The 26,459-nt window shown below is 38.3% G+C and overlaps 1 protein-coding gene across 1 annotated transcript in view; it reads right to left on the bottom strand.

Annotated features, from left to right (window-relative positions):
• Positions 1-22,724, bottom strand: part of LOC306771302 (myosin phosphatase Rho interacting protein) — a 50,691-nt gene extending 27,967 nt beyond the window's left edge. Inside the window, exons 1-4 of the mRNA XM_079260451.1 lie at positions 22,070-22,724; positions 20,173-20,250; positions 18,738-18,803; positions 1,307-1,458 (exon numbers count right to left, since the gene is read on the bottom strand). Of these exons, the coding sequence (XP_079116577.1) occupies positions 1,307-1,458; positions 18,738-18,803; positions 20,173-20,250; positions 22,070-22,189 (416 nt within the window). The 5' untranslated portion in view covers positions 22,190-22,724. The remainder of the gene's footprint in view (positions 1-1,306; positions 1,459-18,737; positions 18,804-20,172; positions 20,251-22,069) is intronic.
• Positions 22,725-26,459: the final 3,735 nt, after the last annotated feature.

Raw genomic sequence — 26,459 nt, 5'->3', positions numbered from 1 at the left:
CTGCCAGCCATCAAAATGCAACACACTCATAATACAGTAAAGAAAAATCCTTATCAATTCCCCAAGGAATGATGAAAAAAAAATAAATAAAAAGAACAAAATGCTTAATTCTTCAAAATCCAAACAACATATGTCAAAGTCTGGAATCACCAAGTAATTAATAAGAATTACCAGCCATTCTGTCTGGCCACATGTCTGATTAGCAGTAGAGTTTTATTTAAATAGGTAAGTATTCAGCATTGGTAAAGAGACACACTTGTAACTATACATACATGCATAAACTAATACGCAATTCATTTGGATGAATTTTAACACCAGAAATTTTCAAGTGAAATACAGGTTTTTGGTCTTCACTAAAACCAAATTAAAATGCTTGCATGGTTTTTGTCCATTTTACTGATGACTTCAATCATTTCTAAAGAGTGTTTAGGAGTTTTATTTGATAAATGTCAGGTTCATGTCAGATAAGACAGCTGGTAGACTACATAAATTTGCAGCATAAGTTGACACTAGTTCAAAACACCCATCCTATTTCTTGTTTTTTTCTAGTCCACCCACTGGCTGAAGTGTGAGTCATTGGTGTGAAGTGTCGCACTTTATACATAAATGCAAACATGATGCATTTCAAATGAATGAGTGCCCACACACCAGTTGTCATGCTGTGAGAATGACTCACAAGACATTTAAAAAGAAAAAAAAAGAAAGAAAAAAAAAAAAAAAAAGAGTTCTTGTTTTCTTTTTTTACAAACAGTTAATGACAACCTCACAAAAGGTAAATGTGAAGAGCCGAGGACCAAACATGTGGAAGCCAGATGACAGGAGAGTGGGAGGTACACAGTGATGGAGCAGGTACCATAATGAAGAGTGGGTGTTGTGAGTCACACTTCTCCAAGAATAGCCAGAATATCTGTGCTACAGCCTGGGGGGGGAGTGCAGAGACAGGCAGTACAGACAAGTGTATTAGGAATAATGAAGTTTGTATATGTGCTCCATGTGATTGAATCTGCAGCTTTGTGGAAACAAGGAGAAAGAGGGTACAGAAGCAGGGAGAGGGAACCGTTCAAGAATGTGCACCGTCACTGCAGTATGAATTACCACTCTCTGACAAGCACAGCCCGAAGCAGACAGCAGAGGGCAGAGCGGTTTTGGCTGCAGAAGCAGATGCACAACTTTTTTCCTTCATCTCTGTAAACCATATCCATCCATCTCTCATGTGGTGTGTTTACAGATACAACAAGAGTCTATTTGCAAGTTCGGTGATAACAGATCATTGTGGTTGCTGTGGTAACGCTTCATTATGTCTTACCCATTAATGATTTCTTTACACTCAGCTCGTATGAAATGCTCTTTCTCTGGGGTGACGATGCACAACGAGTTCTTCTGACCCGTCCTGGACTCGCCATCGATGACATCAGAGCACTGGTTCATATTGATGGTACCCTGGGGTAGAGTGCTGGGCTGGAGAATCACAAGAGGCATACAGAGAAAGCGTTAAGTGAGGAAGTGAACAGACGTGCCCACAAGACCCTCCACATGGTGTGTCTTTTCTCAAAATCCTCCCCAACAGCAAACAGTTATAATGGTCTTGGCACACCACACGCTCATGTAACAGCCTGTGCAAACACAAATGTTCTTGCTGAGGCTCGCTTTGACTTGAGATTTGTGTTGCAGTGTATTAAATGTATTTATTATATAATCATCAAGCAGTCTTTGCTGTAAATCTTGCACCTCATTAAGCTGTGAGTTATGTCTATTTGGATTCATTTTAAATCTACCAATGATGCCAGATCAAATGAAATGGTGTTTTTAAAGAATCTTGAACTTATAAAACTACACAAATCATATTTGTTTATATTTTGTATGGAGGTAGTGGTGTATGGAGTTTGAAGCGAGGCCCTGACTCTGTCATTAGACCTGTTTGTTCCCACCACATTAGCAGAGGTTCCTGCAGTCCGACACCTGCTGATCTTTGAAGGTTTTTGGAGGAATCTTGAAAGTTAAACACACGAATCATCATGTATGATGTCCATAAGGAACAGAAGTAATTAGGATGTCAGAGGGTGCCTTAGTACAGACACAAGTGATCTGAACATGGAATGAAAAATATAAAATAGGCATTTATCTTTTAATCAGTTTAAACTGGATGGGTGGTGGCGGTGCAGGCTCCATCCTCACATTATAAAAAGGTACCTCAATTGGCATTTTAATAAATGCCATCGTGGCAGAAAGGTTTGATGCACAGCAAGTCTTGGATCAGATCTACCATGATGAGGAGGCAGATGTTGATATGGAGGAGACTTTTTCGGGGCAAGATGATACACATTTAGTTATAATAATAAAAAATATTTTAACTCCTGTAATGTTAAAATGGAATCAAATATATTCAAATCATTATTGCTTTTATGGTTTTATGTGCTTTAAAAAGAGGACATGATGCTGTGCGATAGTGGATTTTTTTAAAAAAATTATGTAATTGGATGAATAGGCACATTTAATTTTATTTGGAACAAGTAAACTTACATAGAGCATAAAAAAGCACGGCTCCAACTGAACTTGCTAGTCATTTTATGATTGGTCTTGTATCTTTTAACCTATTTTAGGATAGTTGTTTACAGAAACATCCAGGCTACAACTGTATAATGAACATAGTTGAGAAGCGCAGACTTTATGAAGAGCATTCGTATCTTAATTGGAGGAAAGGTTTAGGAAAAGAGGCCCTTTTAATATAAAAAAAAACCAACCTGTATTTCTCAGGAGCTCTGACATAATGGACATAAAGAAAATGCTTGTTTTATCCTGTGTAGTTGCTGAATGTCATTACTCTAGATAGAACTTATGGATAAAGATAGTAAGGAATTGGTCTCTCTTTAGTCTGATGATTTGATGGGCTTCTGCTGCAGATGTAATGGCTGACTCAGTCAACTCACCCAGCCAGGGTCATTTCTTTGCCCACAAAGCTAATGGATGCCTTTTGCAGTACATTTTTGTTTATTATATACATGTATTGCAAAGCATCAGCAACCTTCCTGGACCTGAATTGTCTGTGTCGGTATGTGCTTCAAAGTAGCAACACAGTGTTGTATAATCCCCCAAATGCTAATGAAGTTAGTCAGAGCAGTGCTTTCCAACATGCAATATTTTCCCTACACACATACTAATTTAGTTCTATAAACAACCTCCTCTGTCGGCTCAAAAGGTGTTTCTACTTTGTCTGTTAATCCTTTGTAAAGGCAACAACAAACATCAAGCAGTCATTCCTAGAATGAACAGACTGGAAAAGGTTACAGACAAAATTATGTACTTTGGATCAGGATCCATTTCAAGACTTTTTCCATTAGTATTCTTCTATACCATAATTTTGGAACCTCCTAATGCGATCAAAATTGAATTTGCTTTGGTTTTGCCCCCTTGACTACATGTTGAGGATTCACCCCAGTTTCATAATGCAAATGCAACTCTTTGGCTGCAGCACCAGATCAAACTGATGTCGAACTGATGACAAAAATGACAGAAAAAAAAAAAAAGAGAGAGAGAATAGCCCATTGCGATCCACAATACAGATTTTGAGTCAACTTTACAACCAATATTTCCCTTTGAAATAGTCTACTTATTTAGGCCAAACTTTTAAACCACTCCTCCTATTTGGAGATTGTCTGCACCTCATTTTTAACTAATTTTTAAAAAAATGTAACATAAGGACTTTTTTTTTTTTTTAATATCCCAACCAAAATGGTCTCTATCGAAAAATGTCCGAACCTAACTGGCATTGTTGCAGGGGTATGTTAGCTTAACATTTTTTTAGATCCCTTCTTGGATAATGATGCCAAAAAACAAAAATAAAATGTACATATGACTGAAAATAGCTTAAAAATCTGACTTTTACTTAGTCTGACTTCTAAATGACTTGCACAAGCTTTGTGAGAAGCCTTCATAATCTTTGTTGACTGAGGGTATTTATATTTGCACAGTGAAGTACAAGGTATTGCATAACAAAGCACACTGGGAAGCTGAGCAACGTTAGGGTCCTACCAGAGCAACATACACCAAAATACCACAGCACTTCAATGCTTGAAGAACTAGACCATCCTTGATTAATTATAGCCTAAAGTAAAATCCAAATTTATTAAGAGATAGAACTGGAAGCTAAATTAAAAGGTTTGCTAGAGACCAAACAGATCTGACTATGCTACATAAATTTAGCTTGTCAACAACAGAGCAATTTAGGCTGGTGGATGGCCTCTAATGTGGACAGTGAAGTCGGTAGTCAACAGTTTGTGTTAATAACACCCTACGGGGCAGATGAGAGGCTCTTCTTATTTTGTAACTGTTAGGCGTTACTTTCATTCCCTTCTTCGCCACTGTTAAGATGAGACTGGGCACTAGAGTCAAAATGAGAACAAACTGCAGCATGTTTGATGCCAAGTTAGCCTGTGAAGCTGAGAAATGTAGTGCAACCTTGTCTACTTCTTGTTTGCATGCTAAAATAAAAGGATAACGGAGGTGATGACTTGGTTATTGTATGTTTTTGCTGACTTTCTTATGCTTGTGATTTTAAAATGTCCCATTACAAAGGGGCTCTGACATGAAGGCGACAGACCAGGGCAACAGAGAATCCTCACATGCAGACGGACAGGAAAAAAAAAAAAAAAAAAAAAAAGGAAAAGCTGGGCTTGATTCAGTCTGGGTAGAAAGACTGGTGTCAGCTTGAATTTAGAGCATGGTCACTATCAGGATGTGGAGAGAGAAAAGATTCAAAGTCAGAAGTTACGAGAGAGAAATGAGATTAGGTCTAGAGGTGGTCAAGAGCAAGAGCAGCAGCAAGGGGTGGAGGGTTGCAAAATGTGACTTTGTAGTGCCCAGCCATCTGTCTGTGTAAACAGATCTAGAACACACCACGCATGCCGGCTTGACCTTGAGCTGGAGTCAGAAGAGGATAAACAGCAAAATATTTGAATTTCTGGGAACAGTTGTACAAGCAGCTTAAGCCCTGTGTTTTATAATCACTGCTTCAGAATCTGTTGCACATGGAAAATAAATCGAGAGAATGATGAATGTGTTGATTAAAAAAGAAAAAAAAATACTTTCATAAATCTGTTTACCTCCAACAAGGTTCAAATGCAGTAGCAAAGCAGGAGGGTTCCAACTTGCCACCAGTTTAACACCAATACACACCCCTAGATTGGGCCAGTCGAAGTAGATAAAGTCTCCGGACTCAGGGCCCCCAAACCAACACCCCTCTGTCACCTAGCCTAGGCCCTGTCCAGTTTCTCTGAGCCGCTGCTCTTCACAATGGGTCCTTTGTGAATCAGCACCAGTTTACACAATGTGAGATTGTCAGCCACCACAGTCTAAAGAGCCACTCCTCCTGTTAACCCTCAACAAGGAAATAAGCAAGAGACAAGAAGAACAAACAAGCATCCCTTTGTGAACAGTATGGAAATTATGAAGCCAAAAAAAAATAACTGTCTCGTCTGAAAATTCTTAAAACAATAGTATAAATACATATACTACTGGGGGGGGGGGGGGGGGGGGGGGGGGGGGGGGGGGTACTGGGGAAGTTCAATTGTGTCTGCATGTACAAGCAGTCTGTAGTAACAGAATGAGCAGCTACATCTCCTGGTTAAGGTCAAAATGGTGTCTATGGAAATGTTAAACTTCTCTTAAAAATACCAGATAGAAAAATATTTATCAGATGTTTTTTTTTTTAATTTCATCTGCTTATTTATGAGTACCTATTAAGTTAAATCATCATAAGTTAGACTTACATCTGGACTGACAGCCAAATGTCAGTCCAGATGTTGTGCAGCAATACCACAGTGTTCATTAGGAACCAGGTCTGTTCAAAGGATAGTAATTAGTGACTTCCTCACATGCAAATATCTCTGTGCCTTTGGCTTCCCCCAGTCTCAGTTTGCTGTTCTGCAGCTTAGCTAAATTCTCCCATTCCCTGTCATGACAGTGGAAGAAACATGTGCTTTGCCAGGGAGATTGTTAACAGACTCATTTCACTTTTAGTCACAGATAAAAACAATCTCTTTCTCTGCAATCCACATTTTTTGGTGATCGACTCCTTTCTTTAAGTGAACAAGAAATTTCTGTTCATCAAAATACAAAATGCATTTTATTTATGTATTTTTGTCTTTTTTGTATATTTTTGTCTTTTTTTTTGTATAATAAAAAAAAAAACAAACAAAAAAAACAAAACATGACTGTACCCAGGATGCAGCTCAACCACAAAGTCATTTCTGAACACCTGTATGTTGATCAGAAACATCTGTTTTTACAGTACAAGGTGCCAGTTTGTCTACCAGCCTGTGTGGTGACAAATTCAAACGCTATGACTTCATGCATTAAGTTTCATCATTCCTCTTTAGGCATGTACAAGCAAGATTCTTAATCAATGTTTCCCGGTTCTTCACTCTGCATCCAAAGACATTTGACTTTGATCATTACAATCATCGGAGCCAAAAACGTAACTGTTGAACTGGCACCGCTTTATTCTGACTCATGAATACAGTCTTGAATCGGGTCTCTTCAGGGCCCATCCTCTTCTCGTTACCAATAACAACAATTATGCAATAAATCTTTCCATAATAACTAAGAATAACATACTTTAACATAAATTTGATGTCACTGAGTATGCCATCAAACAGCTGCAGGGCAACACGTTGACAGATAAATGCAGTTGCCATTAGGTTAGCAGAGGATTATTAAACTACCATTTCTCTGCCTCAAAAGTCCACAATAAACATACAAACAGACATGCATGGTGATAAAGACAGGTATTAGAGCTGACAGAACAGTCACATGCATGATTATATTTGTCACTATCCTTATCATTTTTATCCAAGATTATCAAAGAGAACCTTAAGCTAGAACATTGCCTCATCTGTAATGTCAGCCCTAACCAGTGTCTTCTATAGGTTAATGTATGGCTCTAAAAGATATCAGACATCTCTGCTGCAGGGCCAAGTAATATGCTCCAGGCATTCTCAGATACACCTCACTCTGCTGGTATGCATTCAGATTATTTAGTCAGTTACAAAACAGCAGTGCTATAACGGAGGCTTCCTGCAAAGGCACTGAACACTTTATATTCTGAAATATGTGAAGAACAAGAATCAGACCAGCACACATTTTACACATTTGTAGCAGGTACTTTAGAGAGGGTTGTGGGTGGTGGCAGTGCTTCTCCTTTGGAGTGTGGTGAGAGAATGTGGGTGGTTTAATGCTGTGTTAGGAGGCCAGCAGCCAGCAAATGCAGAGGGGGAGGAAGGAGAGGGCAAGTTGGATGATGAAGGATGTTTTCTCTGCTTGTGCAGGAGGATTCTGTTCAAAAGGGAGACTATGATTATACACAATTTTCAACTGTTTAACAAAAAATAAGACATGCTTAGGGATTATATTGAATATTTGTGTCTGCATAATCATGCTTTGTAATCACAATTAGGGTTACGCAATATAAAGGAAAGAGCACACAGTCTGACCTGTTTGTGTCTAGGTGGTGACAGAAAGGAAGGGCTGGTTGCAGAAACAGGTGCTACAGTCGAGTTGCGTCATGTTGCTCTGTTTGGCTGTTCAGACTGTCTGAGAAGGGTTACTAAGCACATCTCTTCCCACCCTTTAACTTTAACATGGTCTCTCTCACACCTTTGTCCAATTTTGATGATTTAACTTTTCCACCTTTCCAAAAACATTTCCCAGATTGAGTTAAATCTATCTGCCTAAATGTGACGTTATCCCATTTCCACTTCTTGTTTTTTCTCATTCCTTGCCATCTGTGATTGATGAAAGCGCTGTTATCAGTCCACAATAAGCCAAAACTTTGGACCGTACATTGAGTACGATGCACTGACTAGACATTCTGTGTTTGTAGAGGATTTGTTAAATTTCTGTTAAGTAGCAAAATCCCTAAGTAAGATTAAATAAAAATGTGTAAAAGACAGTGACATAAATAAAAACAGCTGAAAACAAATGGCTAAACTAAAAACAGAATACATTAGTTTCATCAAGAGGTCTGGTCAGAATAGTGGCTTACGGGTGCAGGCGAATGAGCTTATTTGAAACCATAGGTGCTTTGGCACTTAAGACACTTGTGCAAGCCACTCAGATAGTGCAGCTACATTTCAGCACCAAGCAGTTTCCAAGTTCACTTAAAATGCTCTGCTTTCAAGTTCAGTGATTGTTCCTGGAAGGCCTGGTTTTTATTTGAAACACCAATATTTACCAGAGTCAATCAGGGAGTATGCTAACGGTGATGGGGTCTCATGTTGGAGAAAGATATCAGAATTTTCCACCGCTGAAAATATTCCTGCTTCACCTTTGTATGTAGGCTATTAGTCACTCGTTTAGCAACTTGTAGCCACAGATGTGTATGTGTGTTTCATGGAGGCTTAAGCAAGCCATACTCAGACACATTACGGATAAAATCTATTCTGATTGAAGAGTCCAAACAGTTACGAGGGGTGTACTTTTTATCGTGCTTTCTGTGTACACTTCAGGACAAATGCAATGCAGAGAGGAGAGGAGAATTTACCTGTAGAAAAATGTAAGAAAAAAGGCATCATACCGTTTGTCTGCTGAATAAAACATGTAAACCTGTGCTAAAGGAAAGGTCAAAAGGCAGGCAGGGCACTGCTCTGATGTAATTGTAGGGGAAGCACAGTTATAAGAATGCATTCAGAAGCCACATAGTAGAATAATGCCTCACTCATTTATCCACATGGTTAGTTATTTTATAGTAGCTGTATTGCATTATTAAGTGTCAACACATTGCCAGTGGTTGTTTCATTGCATTTCTAGTTCACTTAATGTAAACAGCTACAGAGTACTGTGATCTATTATTTTGCCTTCATAAGACCAGATCTGTAGTTTTGCCATTCATATTTGTTTATGTTGAATGGAAGTTTCTAAACCTAAAGTTTACTCCTTTTGAAGTATTAGTTTTTTCCACTGTAAAACTGTGTTGTGTATTTGTTTTCCATAAAAAAAAAAAAAAAAAAAAAAAAGAAAACTCTGCTACAGAAGGCAATCTAAACAGAACTAGATCGATAGGTAGAAATAACACTGGCAATAATATCTAAACCATCTTATCAATTCCCATCCCTATGGCAGAATAAACATCTGCCCACCTTTAATGTTCTCAGCTGCTTGTGGTAAACCTTAGAAGCACAAAATAACTCCTAAAGTCGCAGATCTGACATCATTTTATGGCTAAAATGCAAGAAGATAAATAATGGAAAATTCAGCCTGATCCACTACAGTATCATACAATATGGGACTCTGACATAGCACTTAGGAAAGTAGACCAAGAGGAATGGCTTCCTAGTCTACACACAATATCTAATAAGGTCCAAATAAAAATGAAAAATATACTTAAATCAGATAAGTATTCAATATTTATAATAAGAATTTTTAAAAATCCTCCTTTTGGTATTCAGAAAACCTGATTTTTGCAACTTATTACTAACCAATCAACCCATTTTAGAAGTTATATACAACTCATAAACACACAACTTAAAAAGGCAACATTCAAAACAAAAAAATAACTTCTGCCATCCACTGGTGTCTCAACACAATGCAGCCTGTTTGACTGCTTGACAAGAATTTTTACATTAAATTGTCATGAAAAAACAGCACTTCTATAAGTACTTGGAGTGTTTTGTGTTGCTACAGCCTGAAGAAAATGGATATTTTCAATAGGCGTACTTCCCTCCTCCCATAATGTTTTACATAACTACTGTACATTTGGCACATTACTTTAAATTATGAACATTATTACATGTTGTTTTGAAAAAAATGACTCAATGAAGACTTTAATCTGTCAGTCACTTACCCAGAAATGCCTGAATGAAGTTATGATGAACACTAATGCAAATGATGTTTTGCCACCATATTACCAGAACGATTAAGCAATTATTTTTACATATGTCTCGTCTTCAAAGGGCTAAAGGGTAAGGCCAGTTCCAAGGCTGCATTTTCTGTCAAAAGATATTTTGGTTGCAAAGCCCCGGACCTTAACAGGTGATTGGATCGGCAGATCACTACACTGCAGTGAAAGGGTAAGGGTCACTTAATGCCACTGCACCTGCTGCAACCAAGCAGCAACCACTGGCGGTAAAAAGTTAAGCCTATGCAGAAGTGCCTAAAAATGCAGTTCCCCCCTCATCCACTAGGAGCTACAAAACAGAGCAAATCCCCATAGACTAACATGTTAAAAAGGCAAACTTCACAGCAGAAATAAACATGTTTGAAGCCTGGTACAAAAATTCATTTTCGATTTAATAGGGTCAGGTTTACCTTCATTTTTACCTGAATTTTTTTTATAACTAGCCCGTTTTAAAGTAATTTAAACACGAAATTTGGCATATCTAGGGGGTTGTCCTTTTCATTGACAGGTACCCGATCTCCGGCTTCAAGTAAGAAGAATGCAGAACAACCGCGGTTTTTAGCCGGTTAACAATGTGACTTAGCTTTAGCCAGCTTACCTTCGATAGCTGGTTAGCTCCTGTTATCTCCAGGTTAGCTCGGTAAGCTCGTAGCTACAGGCAGCTCAGAGTTCGGTCAATGTCAATCATCCACCATGACGCTCACAGCCCCCCTCTCAGCTCTACCTCTTTGCCCATATTTGTATTTTCCGGTTGAGACGACGTGCATGCCTCTGCCAAGATGGCAATGGTAGGAACCACCCACCGAGCTTCAATTCAACTCTTCAGAAACCTATGGGTCACATCACGGAGGCTCCATCCATCTTTTTATATACAGTGTATGGTTGCAACTCTGAACGATATTGCAAGCTTGTTAGACATCTAAATTACTAAATTAACAAAGACAACTCAAACCTATAAAGTAACTCTTCAATTAAAGACTAAGCTTAAGAAGTGTTATAGTAATAGAAATTTGTTTTTCACTGAACTGTTCAGCCAGTCTAATGCCAAATTATACAAATATTACAGTATGCTACAGATGTGTGTATGTTGAAATGCCAATTGTTTTATCTTCACTTTTAAAGATAACTTTTAGAGATTACTTTTAGTGAACCCCACTGCACAAGCAGACACCTTCCCAAATAAGCCACAGTTTTATTTGTGCCCATCTCAGTAAGCTAACCACTCACCCTGATACTTTAAATGAAACTTTTGTCACTGTCCTGGTCTAGTGTTTAGAGCAAACTGAGCGAGCACTCCGCCTGGCCATGGTTGGCTTTATAGACAAGGGAGGGTTTGGGGGAAAGAAGTTACACAATAGCGGTGGGTGCTCCTTCCAAAACAAATGATTAATTGGCCGGACAAAACTGGAATGGAAGTCTGTGATACAGAAGAGAGTAAGTGAGAGGTAAGAGGATAGGAAAGTGAATCAAGCTAAGCAATGCAAGAAGTTAAACTGAGCACCTTGTAAGTTAGAGCGGGCACTGGTTTGGCCAAATTCTTCCAGAGAAAGTCTTTCTCTGGTCAGTGAATGGCTGGAAATCATTAAAAAGAACTGGAAATGAGGGAGAGCACAAAGAAAGGGATGCCAAAAAGGCCTGCTGAAAAAAAGCCTTTTCCAAGAACTTTTCACCATGTAGCGAGAACAGACCACCATCAAGAATTCAGCTTTCGTTGGCATGGCAATCTCATTCACCATCAGCTGCTGTGCAACCCTACATCAGCAGATAAAACATAATAATACAAACACAGACTCCATGTTAAATGAGCTCCCCATAGGTTGACAGTGACAGACGCATAATATCAGACATTAAAGTTAAATAAATGGCAGTCTCTGCTCAACTTCTGCCTAAAGTATTTGGAGCTTTACATTTGAGTTACATTTGGTAGTAAAAGAAAAAAAATTGAATTGTGCTTAACGATCTAAACACTTCATTTTTATATAGTTACAGCAGTACTTATTTAGAAGTGATACAATAGAAATTTATTAATCACATGCTATTTATGAGTTTGAAGCAAGCGGCAACCGCCGGCAGTAAAAAGTGAAGCCTATGTGGAAGTGAATAAAACTGCAGTTCCCCCTTCATCCGCTAGGGGCTGGCTGCAAAACATAGCAAATCCCCATAGACTCCCATGTTAAAAAGGTCAACTTCACGGCAGAGATAAACATGTTTACAGCCTGGTTCAAAAATCCATTTTTGGTTAATAGGTCAGGTTTACCTACATGACAACTGTGGGGGGAGTGAATTATTTTTTTTATAACTCGCCCGTTTACAACTAATTTAATGTCAAAGTTCGGCACATTTAGGGGCGTGTCCTTTTGATTGACAGGTACCGATCTCCGGCTTCAAGTCAGAAGAACGTAGAACAACCGCGGTTTTTAGCCGGTTAACAACGTAACTTAGCTTTAGCCAGCTTACCTCAGTTAGCTGGTTAGCTCCTGTTATCTCTGGGTTAGGTCGGTAAGCTCTTAGCTACAAGCAGCTCGGAGTGCGCTAGATGTCAATCATCCACCATGATGCTCACAGCTCCCCTCTCGGCTCCACCTCTTTGCTCATATTTGTATTTTCCCAGGTGAGACAACGCGCATGCCTCTGCCAACATGGCGATGGTAGGAACCGCCCACCGAGCTTCAATTCAGCTCTTCAGAAACCTATGGGTGATGTCATGGAGGCTCCGTCCATCTTTTATATACAGTCTATGGTTTGAAGCAAACTGATACTCACTCACTCACTCACACACACACACACTCACTCACACACTCACACACTCTCACACACACACACTCTCACACACACACACACTCACACACACACACTTACTTCCTGTATATATTGATACAACTGAAATTAAAAAAAAAAAAAAAAAAAACAACTTAGTGGTGTTAATTACCCCTATCAATGATGCGGCACAACAGCAGTGCTTTGTAGAACGTCGTAGTACAATCAGGCTAACTTTCAGTTTAATGTTTCGAGAGCAGGCTTGGCTCTGAGCCAGACACATTTACAGTACTTCTGACTAAACAAACAGAAATATCCAAACTGTGAATAAGTGGAGGAGATAAGATCTTTATCTTGGCCACATCCGGGAAGATGTAGTCACTAAAGCAGGAGCCAAAATTAAATGGTGCAGATATGAAGGCACTTGAAAGATGGGCTAGAAGCCCAACACAGACCAGGCTAATGATTTATTAAGTCAAAATTCAAACAAGCCCATCTCCCATAAGACCTTTTACTAGCCTTGGATTAGCTATAACATTTCAAGCAATAGTAAACTTGTCCCCATGTCAGCGCTCATTTGGTATGTGCTCACACTGGGTCACCTGGTGGGCAGCATGGATTCTGTTAGTAATCATGAGCTGGTAGATGAATATCTTGAAACAGTAACACACACTCATTTGAGCTACAAACTATGTGTGCTCTGTCAGATCTTCCATCTTTTCATGAGCTAATACTGAAGCTTCCTCGCTTGGTTCTCACAGGGAGAGGCTGGAAGAAATGATCAGGAGTTATGACAGATAATTCCCTTCTCTGACAGAGCACATAAATACAGTGCTGTCTTAAATTACAACATTACAAATGAAAAAACGTTGTTTTTGAGGTGAAACAAAGACACTTCAACATTAAAGGGAGTGGTAGATTATTTTTTAACCCTCTACTCCCATGAACTGACCTGGTCATACCTGATGTTTTGCTTATGAGGTAGTTGAAGTTATTGGAAACTGGGTTGGGCCAAATAACTGCCTACAAAGCTAAATCGATATGGTTACAAAGTATTTTAGCCAGCATTGTAACTCAATTTGGCATGTCCAGTCCCCTGTAGCTCATTATCCTTGTCACAGTAAAACAATATGCAGTTCTATGGAGTTTGTGCACTTGTGTCCAGCCATGCTGCACCAGTAGTAAGGTTATTTTTAGTCAGCCTCCTTTTAACAGCAGACATACCAGTTTCACTGTGACTGAGAATTTTGATTTGGGATAAAAGGGTAATTAAAATACACGATAAAAATTATCTTAATCTTCATCCATAAAAAGGCAGTGTTATTCAAAATATTAACTAAACTTGATGGTCGTAAGTAATGAGCTACATATAAGTTGGTGGTTTCAGTGTTGCAGACCAGGATTATTAGAAAGGATTACGAGTACTAGTTCCCAGGGTTTTATGGCTTTGTGTGGTCGGTATAGTGACCCCACTGTAATCCAGAACTGTTTACATTTTACCAGATCAGTTTCTAGGAGCACTGGAACCAGTGGGAAGGAAGGGCAGAGGTTAGAGAAGGCTCTCACGCACCCTATTAGTTCCAAGACAACAGAAGCCTCACCTAGCAGCCACACTTGGTAAACAATCTGTGATGATCCAATAAGAAAGGATTACACCGTCTTATCTACTCGGGCTGTGACCAATATCTCATTCATGTTATATCCTTTAAAAGTATTGCATTGTTGTAAACGTTTGTTCCTTGCTTTTTGTACTGTAACACAAGCTTGAAAGTACTGCAGGGATTTGAGCATGATTTCAAACCCTGCAAGCACACTGAATTTGATAAGTTGAAAGGTTTTTGCCTCTTCTTTTTCCTTGAGTTCCTGGAGGCAACACCACAGATCCAAATCCTCTCATCATCAGCCCCACAGAAAGATTGCCAGATTTCTGAACAGTCACAAGGAAAAAGCTCTACATTTAATATTTTACAGGGACAGAGAACGAAGAAACTTTGTACATCTGTTGGCATGTCAAAAAGTCTCAAGTCTGAAGACCTAGGCTGAGGCTGTGTATGCTTAACTCAGAGATTTAGGCAGCAGGACTCTGTGTCTCAACCAAAAAGAATGCACAAATATGTGGGAAATGGAGGCAAGTTTGTCAAATCACTCAGAGTCCTTGGACACCGCTATGGGGCAGAGGTCCACTATTTTAACTCCAGTAAACACAGGAAATTAATTGGGAAAAGATGAAATGAGAATGACTTCAACAGCTGAAATGTCATGAGAACATCATGTTCTTGTTGGAAGAACAAGGTAAGTGGCTGTGATACAGACCATCAACAGCCGTCAATACAGTGCAATCGAAAAGTGTCTATGAATAGGCCCTTTGTGCACCGCAACTCAATAGGTAGCCTCACTTTGTTTGCGAGGTATACTACGCTTCCTCAGTCTGGAATGAAATACATTAATGAACCAGCATGGGAACATAAACTGCAGCCTTTCCCTGCAAAGGCATCCAAATGAATAGTCTTGAAATATTGTACACCTTCAGGAGGAATAAGACATTACCCAGATAAAAGCTGTGTGATTCAGCATGAGGTCAGAGACCACATCAGAGATTGAGAAACTGCGAAGAAGAAAATGTAGATCCCATGATGGGGAGTGCGTGTCAGCAAGAACAGGCTAAAATTAGGTCACAGAATGGTCGACAGCAGCTAAGAGTTGAGTGGAGTATTTAAGACAGTGTAGTGACAGATATTAGAGTGTGGGTGTTGATCTTTCTAACATATATTGATGTCAGCAATGTGGTTTTTTGAAGAGTTCTTCTCACCCACATACCTGCTCTCACCATGAGGTGATAATGGATTGTGTGTGTGTGTGTATGTGTGCTTCAAACATTACATAAACAGCTTAAAACAGCATCACCTAACAGTTGAGGGATTTGTCATTGATTGCTTTGCCACTAAAAATAGCTGTTTTATTAATTATTATTGACTTAATATTGATATTAATGATTTATTAATCATTCAGGCAAGCTTATAAAAATGCTACGCCGAGTTCTACCAATGGTTTTACCTTTTACACCTTACAGCTCTGATTTTGTCCAGTCGCTGCTGTCCTTGTTTAGATGGTGTGTCTGATGTTTCTGAGTACAGTTACTGTAGAGACTTGCTCGCCATATAATCAAAGCCTAAAGACAACCATAGCCGGCATGTTTGTGCTTTGCATCCAGAGTGTTCTGTCCAGAGAATGCTAGAGCTCTTCACAAAACTGATTATCGGCCCGTGTTACACATACCATGGTCAACTGTTGCTGGACAAAGAGACAAAACAGGTTGCCTTGGCAACATGAACCTGACATAACTGCACAAGGCTGCTCTTAGGAAGAAGAAGAAGAAAAAAAAAATCAAGCTTGTGTGTTAAGCTAATACTGGGGACTCAGCAACTAATAAAGTATATAATGTTTATACTTTGTGAAACAGCTTAGACACCACACATTTCAGCTGCAAAGAGGAACCCAGCAAAGCTACACCAACACATCAGCCTATCGGGGCCGCACGGACTACTCAAGCCAACATTTTAAAACACTCACCCTCTCCATTCCTTCGGTCAGTGACAGTGCGCATTTCTCTTCATCTTACTGTTACTGCAGCTACATTTTTTGTTTTTTTCCTCCTCAACTCAACTCATATCAGCTGTTCAAAGTAACTGCTGCTCTACACATAACGACACAGCAGTGGTGTGTGTTGTTGGGTGTTCACAGTAGGTGGGCAACCCCAAAATCAATGGCTCCAAGTGCTGTGATCCCCTCCCAGGTTTTTCTAACTCATTCCACTTCCAAGGCCATGCCACATCCTGAAGGTTGGAACCACAGCCCATCTGGGTTTGGTTAAGCCTTGACAGAGGAGCAGTAAAACTAGACTGAGAGGAAAACAGAGGGGCATCTCCCTACCCACAAGTTTAACTAAAGCTTTGGTGCTTGGAAGATGGTAACACAGGCAAAAGCTGGCTGCATTTAGATCTATTCACTTACATAGTCACTATAGAAGCAACATTAAAGTGCAGAGTAGATACTTTCAACTGTGCAGCACTGAAAGCACATCCGTTTGTAATAAGCATATAAATCACTGTAAAACAGCTTAAACTCAAAGACAGAAACTAATTTTCCAAGTTTGTGCAGTTGTTATTCAACACAAAACAATTATTCTAATGTCCTTGTGTAACATGCAAGGCTTGATATTTTTAGTACTACTTGATATTTCAAGCTCGAGACCCTTGCTACCCCCTTTCCTTTTGATCCCCTCTGCAGAAGTGAGATGAAAAGATGAAGCGTGACATCCAGAGAGAATGATGAGTCAAAGAAGGACATGTGGCTCTGTCTTATTTTCTAAAAAAACACATAGCCCAGCTTTCATTACACATCCTCCTCCTTCACAAATACAATGTAATAGCTCCAGGATGAAGAAGCCATTCAAGGCTTGTATAGTATTTCTTGATTTTACACAATGAAATTACTGGTTAACAAAAAAAATGCCATCTATTGGATGAGAAGAAAGCTATTTCCCATGGTTTAATATGTGAAAGCAATAACTGTGCAAAAACCAAAAGATAATAAAAATTTTTTTTTTTAAAAGATGCTTTTCAGCTTCTGCTGCTTATATAACATAAAACCTCTTGATTTTTCTCTGACCTACTAGAGAATATGCAACATGAAAGGCTAAAAAGCAACAAAGCAAGTGCTGTTTCAACTACTTCTGTGAGCACCTCTTTTCGAAGCACAAAAAAAAAAAAAAAAAAACTAAAAAGCTGCTGTGAACTGGTTTGGGTCAATCAATAGTCAGCAAGCCCACAATCAGCACAGCATAAAACTGACAGCATGCATTCTATTAAAAAATGGCTTACATAACAATGAACTCAATGTAGACATTTAATTCTTAGACTGTTTGCACCAACAGAGATGACTCAAATGTTTTAATCTTTCCTGCTTTGTGTGAATTTTCCAGTTTTCTTCCCAAGTAGGAAGTCGTCACAGGGCTCTTGCACAATAAGTTTTCAGTGTGTTATCCAAAAGACAAACACAGAGAGCAGCACATGACTTAGTATCAACAGTACGTGGTGTCACTTCATCCCTGTTGACACTACTGCACATTCTCTGAATGCTGTTGTGTGCAAGTTCGACCTGGTGTTAGCAGTGCAGTGAAAGCCTGGCCAGTTGGCAGTCAGCCTGTTTTACTTTCCATCGCCTCTTGTTGTACAGAGAAAATACAAAGCTCAAAATGTGATTAATACGTTCTATATGATGTTAATCTAAAAGCAGATGTAGTTTTGACTTTATGATTTGAAAGCTGATAGAAAGTTGCCATATTCAGGTCATGGCAAAGTGTAGAATAAGATACATGCAATGTGTGTGAATGGATGCCACCGAACGATTAACATATTACACAAGCTGCGCGATGACAAGCACATCTCATTCTGGTTTTATGTGTTTGAACAGACTATAGCTGCGTTTCCGTTACACATAGAATGAAACCTAAATTTCACAATTAAAAAAAAAAAAAAAAAAAAAAAACCGCTGAAGCACCTACATTTCGAAAAATGTCTCAAACAAACATCACTAAAAAGTTTTTACGCTCTCATGAGGTGGCTTTTTAGACATTTGGATATAGAAATATACTGCAAAAGTGTAATACATGTGTAAACACTTCTTTCCACATGTACGTGTCCCAGGACGTGACGTGGGGGGGGTCGTGACCTGTTCATTTCAAGAGTTTTAGAAAAGAAAATGAGGAACAAAAGCTTTGGAAGGCTGTGGAAAAGTCTTCGCAGCAAGTAGAAACCCCCAAAATAACACCACGTGGCTACCTTGCACAAGCCGCAATTCTCGTAAAATCTCATCAGTCAGACGAGATTTTACAAGAATTGAGGCTTATGCACTAAACACTGTTCAATGGAAACAGCTGCAAATCGTAATTGTTGTTTTTTGAAACTACAAATATCGCTTTCATTTTGCAACAAAATGTAATGCAAATGCAGCTTCTGACTCCAGCTTTTAAATGATGCATTATAAAATCAGGAGGGGGCCAAAAAACGTGTGAAAGAAAGCATTAACTCACCATCTCGTCCAGAGCATATCTGAGTAGGCCATGCTCGTACAGAATAAAGAATCTTCTTTGCCATTTCTGTCACAAAACAGAGATTCGTCGATGAGACAACAGCAACAATCTCAGCAGCAGCTCACATTCATCATCATGTTGTAAAATATGGAGAGAGAAAAAAACAAGGAAAAACCTTAATGCATTAATGATTAAGAGCTTTTGGATGCTTTTACCCAACAATATCATTTCATGTGTCAAAAATGTGCTCCATTTACAAAGAATGGGATTTATTTTTCTTGATTTTACACTTTTAAATGTGTCTGTAGGTGTTCCAATTTTTATCTTAGTTTGACCTACAAATCACTTTACAAAACATTCCATAAATATAACCAAGCAAGTGTCTAAAACCTAGATACAAACTAATTAAAACTAACTTTATTTAAAACATTCAACCTCTATGCAGCTATAATTCCAGCAAAATCAAGTGGAAAAGCCCCTTTGAGTGAGAAAAACAAAGTAAAATCTCTTAATCTTGAAAAAATCTGCATAGATATAAACCAAAGGCATGTTACTGTGGATTCAGAATTATCTTCTGAAAAAAATTATTCTATCGACTTTGTGCAAATTATATTTCGACCACAATTTTCAAGTGACATTAAAGTTAGACTGAAGTTATAAGCACACATGCTTAAATGAAGCCACAATATACCCCAGACTTAATATAAAAATATACAACCACAAACCAAAAACCTCTTAAACTGCAGGAGTCCTAAAACATGAAACATTCAACAAATCAACGTGTTTATTGGTAAGTCTGAACTGGACCCATCTGCTTACATCAGCACAACGTCCAAGCAACCAATTAGAGCCCTGCAGCAGAAAGCTGACTGCAAGAACAAGGACAGCGTATCAGGAATGATGTCAAAGCAGCAAACTGCTGAGAGCAGATCCAGAGGTGCTTTTCCCAAAACCCATATGGAAGCCATCAACGTGGCTGTGAAAACTAGGTCCTTCCTTCTTCTCCCCCACATTCTTCCATGTTCTTTTTGGGAAGCACCACCGCATTATAATCTGACAGCTGATAAAAGAAGGCTTCCATTACAAGGTGATAGGGAGGTGTGATTCATGAAATAATGTCAGTATTAGGCTTATTATTGCTTCACATAAAGGTTTCTTTTGACAGAAGACCCAACTTAACCACAAGAATCTGCTGATTCTGCAAAATAGCTTTAGGAGCGGGAACAACACCTCTTGTTTAACAAATGTCTAGAGTGTGTCCAAAAAGAAAAAACTTTTACCAGACACCATTCGAGCTGTCCAGACAAAACTCTGTATTTAAACTTGGTAAAGAAACAATCCAATAAATGAAGCTGAAGATGTTGTTAAAGCCTAAAAGAAGTGAGAAGATAGGACCAACAGCTTTTCTAAGCGTACATTCAGGACAAACACTTACCCGAGATCTGTGAAGGGGGTTGTCAAAATTAGTTCCCTCGGGCGCCAGTAGCAACCATCCTCCATATACAGGTTTGGCCTGGTGAGGGTAAAACATTTTATTGTTAAAGGCCTACATTAAGCAGGAGCATTAATATACTGATTAACTGCACAGTTATGCATATTTCAATTAGTTACAAATACTGGCCCTATTTCATTCAGTGTTAATGATACACACACACATTTTAATTTCTCTCCAAGATATGCAACAGTCAGTAGTTGTCTTGAGTTGACCAGAAGCCACAGTCTAGTTGACTTTATTCCAGAGGCCCATACTGCATGGCAAAAAAAAAGGGGCAAGCTACCACACATGATTTTTCCTTCTGATCCTCTAAGTGGGTGGACCAGCGGGTGGGAGGGGGGGAAGCAAGAGACAGACGTTAAGCAAGAAAAACAGCGGATGAGAAGTAAAAGAGAGGAGCAGCACAAATCTTGGGAGCTTTTGTGGCTACAGATTTGCAATTCAAGCTTGCACTGAGAAAAGCGAGTCGTCCTGGCAGCTTAGCCTTTCTTAAATTGTTCTGGTGCATACTTGAACTGTAGCCACAGTAATAGTCAGCACTCATTTGCAGAGCTAAAAAAAATAAATAAAAAACAAAACTCAACAACCACACGATTACGTGTACAGAAGCACAGTTAATGTTTACAGTTCAGCGTTGCCTACATGGAAAGAGCTTAATGAATTAAGTCCTTCATATAATTCGATTATATTCAGCAGTTTATGGAAGAGTCGCCCGCAAATCAAGATGAAAAGCGCTGGCATTTATAGCTGCCTGGCACCTCTTCGTTCCTCTATCATGGGCTGTGATTACAGCCACAACTTTGTCTGAGGTATGACCAAATATAATCCTCCATAAAACCTCTTTCACTGTGAGGACATGTGGAACGGCCCATTTTTCAGCTGAGTGACACTGTAAAACAAAATGACAACGCAGGAGTTTTTCTTTAAAAAAGTCCCAGCTCCGATCTTGGAAAGTCAAGTTTCAATAGACTCAATGAGCAAAGGTCCAGAAACATGTCGGTAATAAAAAAATAAAAAAAAATTAATGAAAGAAAGAAACAGAAAGAAAAAGCATCGCAGAGATCCTGGAGCACTTGCTGTTTCCACTATGTGTATGTGTGTTCTCTCCTCACATGACCTGACAGCAGGCCCAAATAGCAATTCTCCCTTAGTAAAAGAGGGAAGCAAGATCAATGTAGGTTATTTTTTACCCTTCAGTGGTTAAACAGTCATTTCAGTGTGTGTTCATTTTACAGTGGTTTCACCATCATATTCCCTCTGATCATAACAGACTTCCCTGACAAAACAGGGATGTAGAAGTAATGTCAACTGAGCCATCACAAAAGATCTATCCAAAACAAAAGCATGTCATTTCAATAAATTTGTCAACATGTATGAAGATGACTGCATTAAAACACACAAACCAGAAAGTACTGACTAAGATATGGGTCAACAGACTTTAACATGCCCTCCTACACAATGTTCACCATTTCTACTGGCTTTCTGCTCCACTAACACAATACCAGTTGTCCATTTAGACAAGAGGAAAGTAAAAGTGTTGTACAGAGTCTTTAAATTAGAGAAAATAATGTAATGATTCATAAACAGTGGGTAATAGTATGTGATTTTGCTGCAAGGCATGAAGGGTGGAGGCCAAAATATGCATGAATTGCGGTCAACATGCAGCCTTGAGCTGTAAACTAATTATGTCCAATTAACCTAACCTTTGCACTTCATGGCACATGATCAACCATTTGAAACATGAAAAATTAAACAAAAACATTTTGCCCATGTCACCAATAAATATTGCAATTTCAGATGTATGGAGTACAAGAGTCACGCAAAGCATTTTGTTCACCTGATTTAAGTCTTCGTCGTTCAGCAGATGTGATTCTCTAGGCTTAAAGCAGTTCTGACATTTACTTTTGTTGAAAATGTTGGCTTGAAATTTCCGACAAGCGTTGTCTTTTAGTGACATGGTTGCTTGAGAAGGCGAAACTTGATGGGAGGAGAGAAAAAAAAAGTAAAAGTATAAAAAAAAATTAAAAAAAAAAAAAAAATCCTCGAAAGCAGATGGTTAATCTGTGGGAGCGTGTTTTAGAAGAACAAACGTGTTAAGTCCATTAACTAGCGTCCCGTTTACCTGTCCTAAGTTACCTGAGGCTGTGAACAACCTCCCCTTCAGTGAAATCAATCTCGTTCATGTTGCGCGCGGGCTGTCTCGTTCAGCTAGCGTTGACCTGCGAACTTTTCTCTCTATTCAGGCTTTCTGACAAGTTGTTAAATATGCACTTCAAAACGCTGACAAACATGCGCGTTTCTGTCTGAAATGCGTCCTGCAACGAGGTGTCGACGTTTCGCAGGTGACATTCCGGGCCTTGAGCTAACTGCATGGGTCCCGTCAGCCTCCATCGGGTGGAACAGCCCTGCCGAGGGGAGGGGGGAGTCCACTTTGGCCCCTCTCTCCGTCTTTCTATCAAACAAGTGACACCGCCGTCATTGCAGTTTACTCTAGTTCATCCCTCTACCGTCTGCTTTCAAGGCCAAACACCGTTATCCAACTTTAGAAACGCCATCGAGATGGCTGTCACGCCGCTGGATCCATTGCGTCGGGTCCCGCTCGTCTTGGTACCGTTCCCTTTGGCACTGCTACGCAGCCTGCGGTCGATGTTTTCGTGAAAATCCTCGTATGGGCCGGACGACCAGTCACTGAAGAGGAGGGGCCGCGTGGAGCGCTGAGTGACAGCCATTTTAGCCAATCAGATATTAGAAAGAGAAGATAACGGCCAAAACTGTCCAATAGAAAGCATCCAAAAGCTTTTATATTTCCCTCAAGCTAGGTGGGCTTTAAAGAGGCCATCATAGCAAAACTAACTTACATGCTGAATTCTGGTATTATTAAAGCTAGCTGAACACAGTATTTCCAGACAGTGAATTTTTGTCATTACTAGTATATATATATATATATATATATATATATATATATATATATATATATACATATATATATACAATAAAGGTGTCAAAATGTTCTGAAGTGATCCTTTACAATTAGAGCATGATACAACAGCCTAATATATATGTATATATGCATATGTGTTTGTGTGCCATATGTGTGTATATTATGTATATACACACACATATATATATATATATATACATATATATATATATATATATATATATATATATATATATATATATATATATATATATATATGTATATACATTATATATATATATATATGTATATACATTATATATATATATATATATATATGTATATACATTATATATATATATATATATATATGTATATACATAATATACACACATATGGCACACAAACACATATACATATATACATATATATTAGGCTGTTATATCATGCTCTAATTGTAAAGGATCACTTCAGAACATTTTGACACCTTTATTGTCCTTTTTATTTCCATAATCTAACATCTTTATGTGAGTATCACATTGATCATTAGGATGAATAGGTTTGCTCTGAATGTATTTGCTTACAACAGTCTCATTATGAGCGTTACAAAGGGAGTCTGTACAATGGAGGCTGTTATTGTTGTTGTTGTTTTTACTGATACCATTGCTACTTTGTGGAGGTAAGTCAGAAATAGCACCTTATGTAAGATGTGTATACATAATATAACAAGATAGTTTGTAGAGCTCACATGTAGTTTAAATAAATTCTTGCAAATGCTTTATGAGTATTACCCGCCGTCCATAAGGTAGCTATTAGTATAATAAACAGATCAAACTTTTTGCAAGGTGTTTTGAACTCCAGGCTCCAGAGCGCCATCTGCTGGTCATAAATTTCAAACGCTCAAGTAGCTTAGTTTTGTCTGAGTTGATCATAGGAGTGTATGAGTGACTGGTACCAAGTGATTTGATTTAAATTCTTTTTAAGGCCATTTAGCTGCATACAAAGGAATTTAATGCAGTATAAAAAAGAGTACTTCTCAGAGCAGAGAAAACCTGAGAAAGAAGGTTGAGACTGAGGCTCCTCCAGACCAAGAGAAGTGACTTTAATTTATCTCCTCAGAAAAAATCTGGTCATTCTCACAAGTAATAAGTGTAAGATTTTATTGAGGGCGCTTGAGGTGGTGTTGGGGAAGCAGCAGTGTCAAGGTACATATATGGTAACATATATCACAACTTATTCTGAGTAAAACATGACATAAACAATCACTAAGCCAGCATAATTATTCATTTATCAACACATTAAAACAAATACCAGTCCTAATTAATTCAAAATTTCCTAAGTATGTTCTCAAATCAAAGCTAATAAATGTTAACATGCATCCAAGATATAATAAAATAAGATCACTTACAAAAATATATCATGTTCAAATTCACATCCAAACCATCAGTGAAGCTTTGATCTTTTATTAATGAAATGGTAGTATTGGTGATCTACAAGAGCTGATATGAGACACAAATGGCAGAATACACTTAAGTTTTAGTTAAAAGTATTTTGTTTTCAGTGCTTAACATGACACTTCATTCGCCATTAACCATAAACAAAGATTTAATCACTTATTCTTAAATGAAATACTAAACCAAGTAACAAAATAAAAATGAAAAGTCGTAAATCCACTTCACTTTAAGGGAGGCAATTAAGATCCCACTGGGAAGGTTATGATGAGGTGAGCGCAAACGTAACGTAATTGCTTCCATCATCTCCACCAGAAACAGCGACAGGATAGCAAGTCTCAAAGTGTGACTTCCACAGATTTAACCCTCTTTATCTAAATGCATTCAGTTAAAATGTTCAATGTGAACACTATTCCAGAGAAAAAACAAATCTTTCATCCCTCAGGTAATGCAAATTGTCATAATTCTTCTTCATAACTCTTCCAGATACAAGTCATTTTAGCACAATTTATTGACACAGATGTAAATCCTGCATTCAACAGTATTTAGAAGAGATTAGTCTTCTTCTTCATGTCATTACGTTTCCAAAGTGGAAGTCTGTCAAATTCTTTGATGGTCATGCCAAAGATCTTGAAGAATGAATCAGGAGACAGATGATGCTTTAAAAAAAGAAAAAAAGCAGAAGGGAAGAAAATTAAGATAATCTCTGTGATTATTGCTCAGACTGAAATCAATAAAATAAATAAATACAACATGTCAAGTAATGCTACTTGAGTTTTACATGTATCAGCTCTTCTGCACAACAACAGTGTTTCATTAATGAAAGACTTATACAACAGGTTGCTTAAATGTAAAACAGAAAAACCCATGAATACTTGTCTGCTTTACCTCAAGCCTGGTTCTGTCAACATCTCTGGGAAGCTTCACTTGTCCCGTATTACTAACAGTGAGCATTTCATATGGGTAGACCTTAGAGAAACAAAAACAAGATGAAAATACTTTATGAATAGGGCTGTGATGATATGCTTTTGCCTGATTCGATTCAGTTACGATTTTTTTGGGTGCCAATTCAATTTAAACTGTGATTCTCATTACTCTTCAATATTGCTGGTCTTTGTAGACTAAACACACACACACACACACACACACACGCACACACAAAAAAGTGCCAAACTTTTTTTTTGCTCGTCATTTTTCTTGATTTCAGTTAGGGAAAAAAAAAACACACAGTAGCCAGACCATCATTCTGCTGCTATAATGCCCAAGGAGACAAGGAAAAAGATCAATAAAAAGGACAAAAATTTTTTATAATGGATTATTTTTATTTTAAAAAAAAAAAATTAACAAAACAACTATTTTAAATTTGTGAAGCAAAAAATCCTGATTTTCAATTTTTCTATTTGATTTCCCCACCCCTATTTATGATTACCTTCATTTTAAGAGATAAAATAAAGAGAAAAAAAATTCGTCACAAAAATAAAAAAGAAAACATGGATACAATGAATGCAACACAGACATGGAGCTGATTTTTATTAACAGGATTAGAGTAAGAACACCATGTGTCATGCAAATATAGTAACGTTTTGAAAAAGCACTACATGATAATGAAAAGCTGAAAACTTTTTTGTCAAGACTGAGGATGATGATTAAATTGTTCCTGACAGCTCAGTACTCAATGAACTGATTGTTCCAGGTCTTCACAGTGAAAATCTTCCTCCAGAACACAATATGGCAGAGGATGATGAGGTGCTAAGAGACAGATGTATAAGTAATACTTGCTTTTGGTTCCAGCAAATTAGGCATTGACACTCCTCTGTCCATTCGTGTTAGCAGAAGATGATCATCGTGGATGAGCT

The sequence above is a fragment of the Telmatherina bonti genome (assembly GCF_933228915.1).
Source record: "Telmatherina bonti genome assembly, chromosome: 21".
NCBI classification, from domain to species: domain Eukaryota; kingdom Metazoa; phylum Chordata; class Actinopteri; order Atheriniformes; family Telmatherinidae; genus Telmatherina; species Telmatherina bonti.
This window is presented reverse-complemented; position numbering and strand designations above follow the sequence as displayed.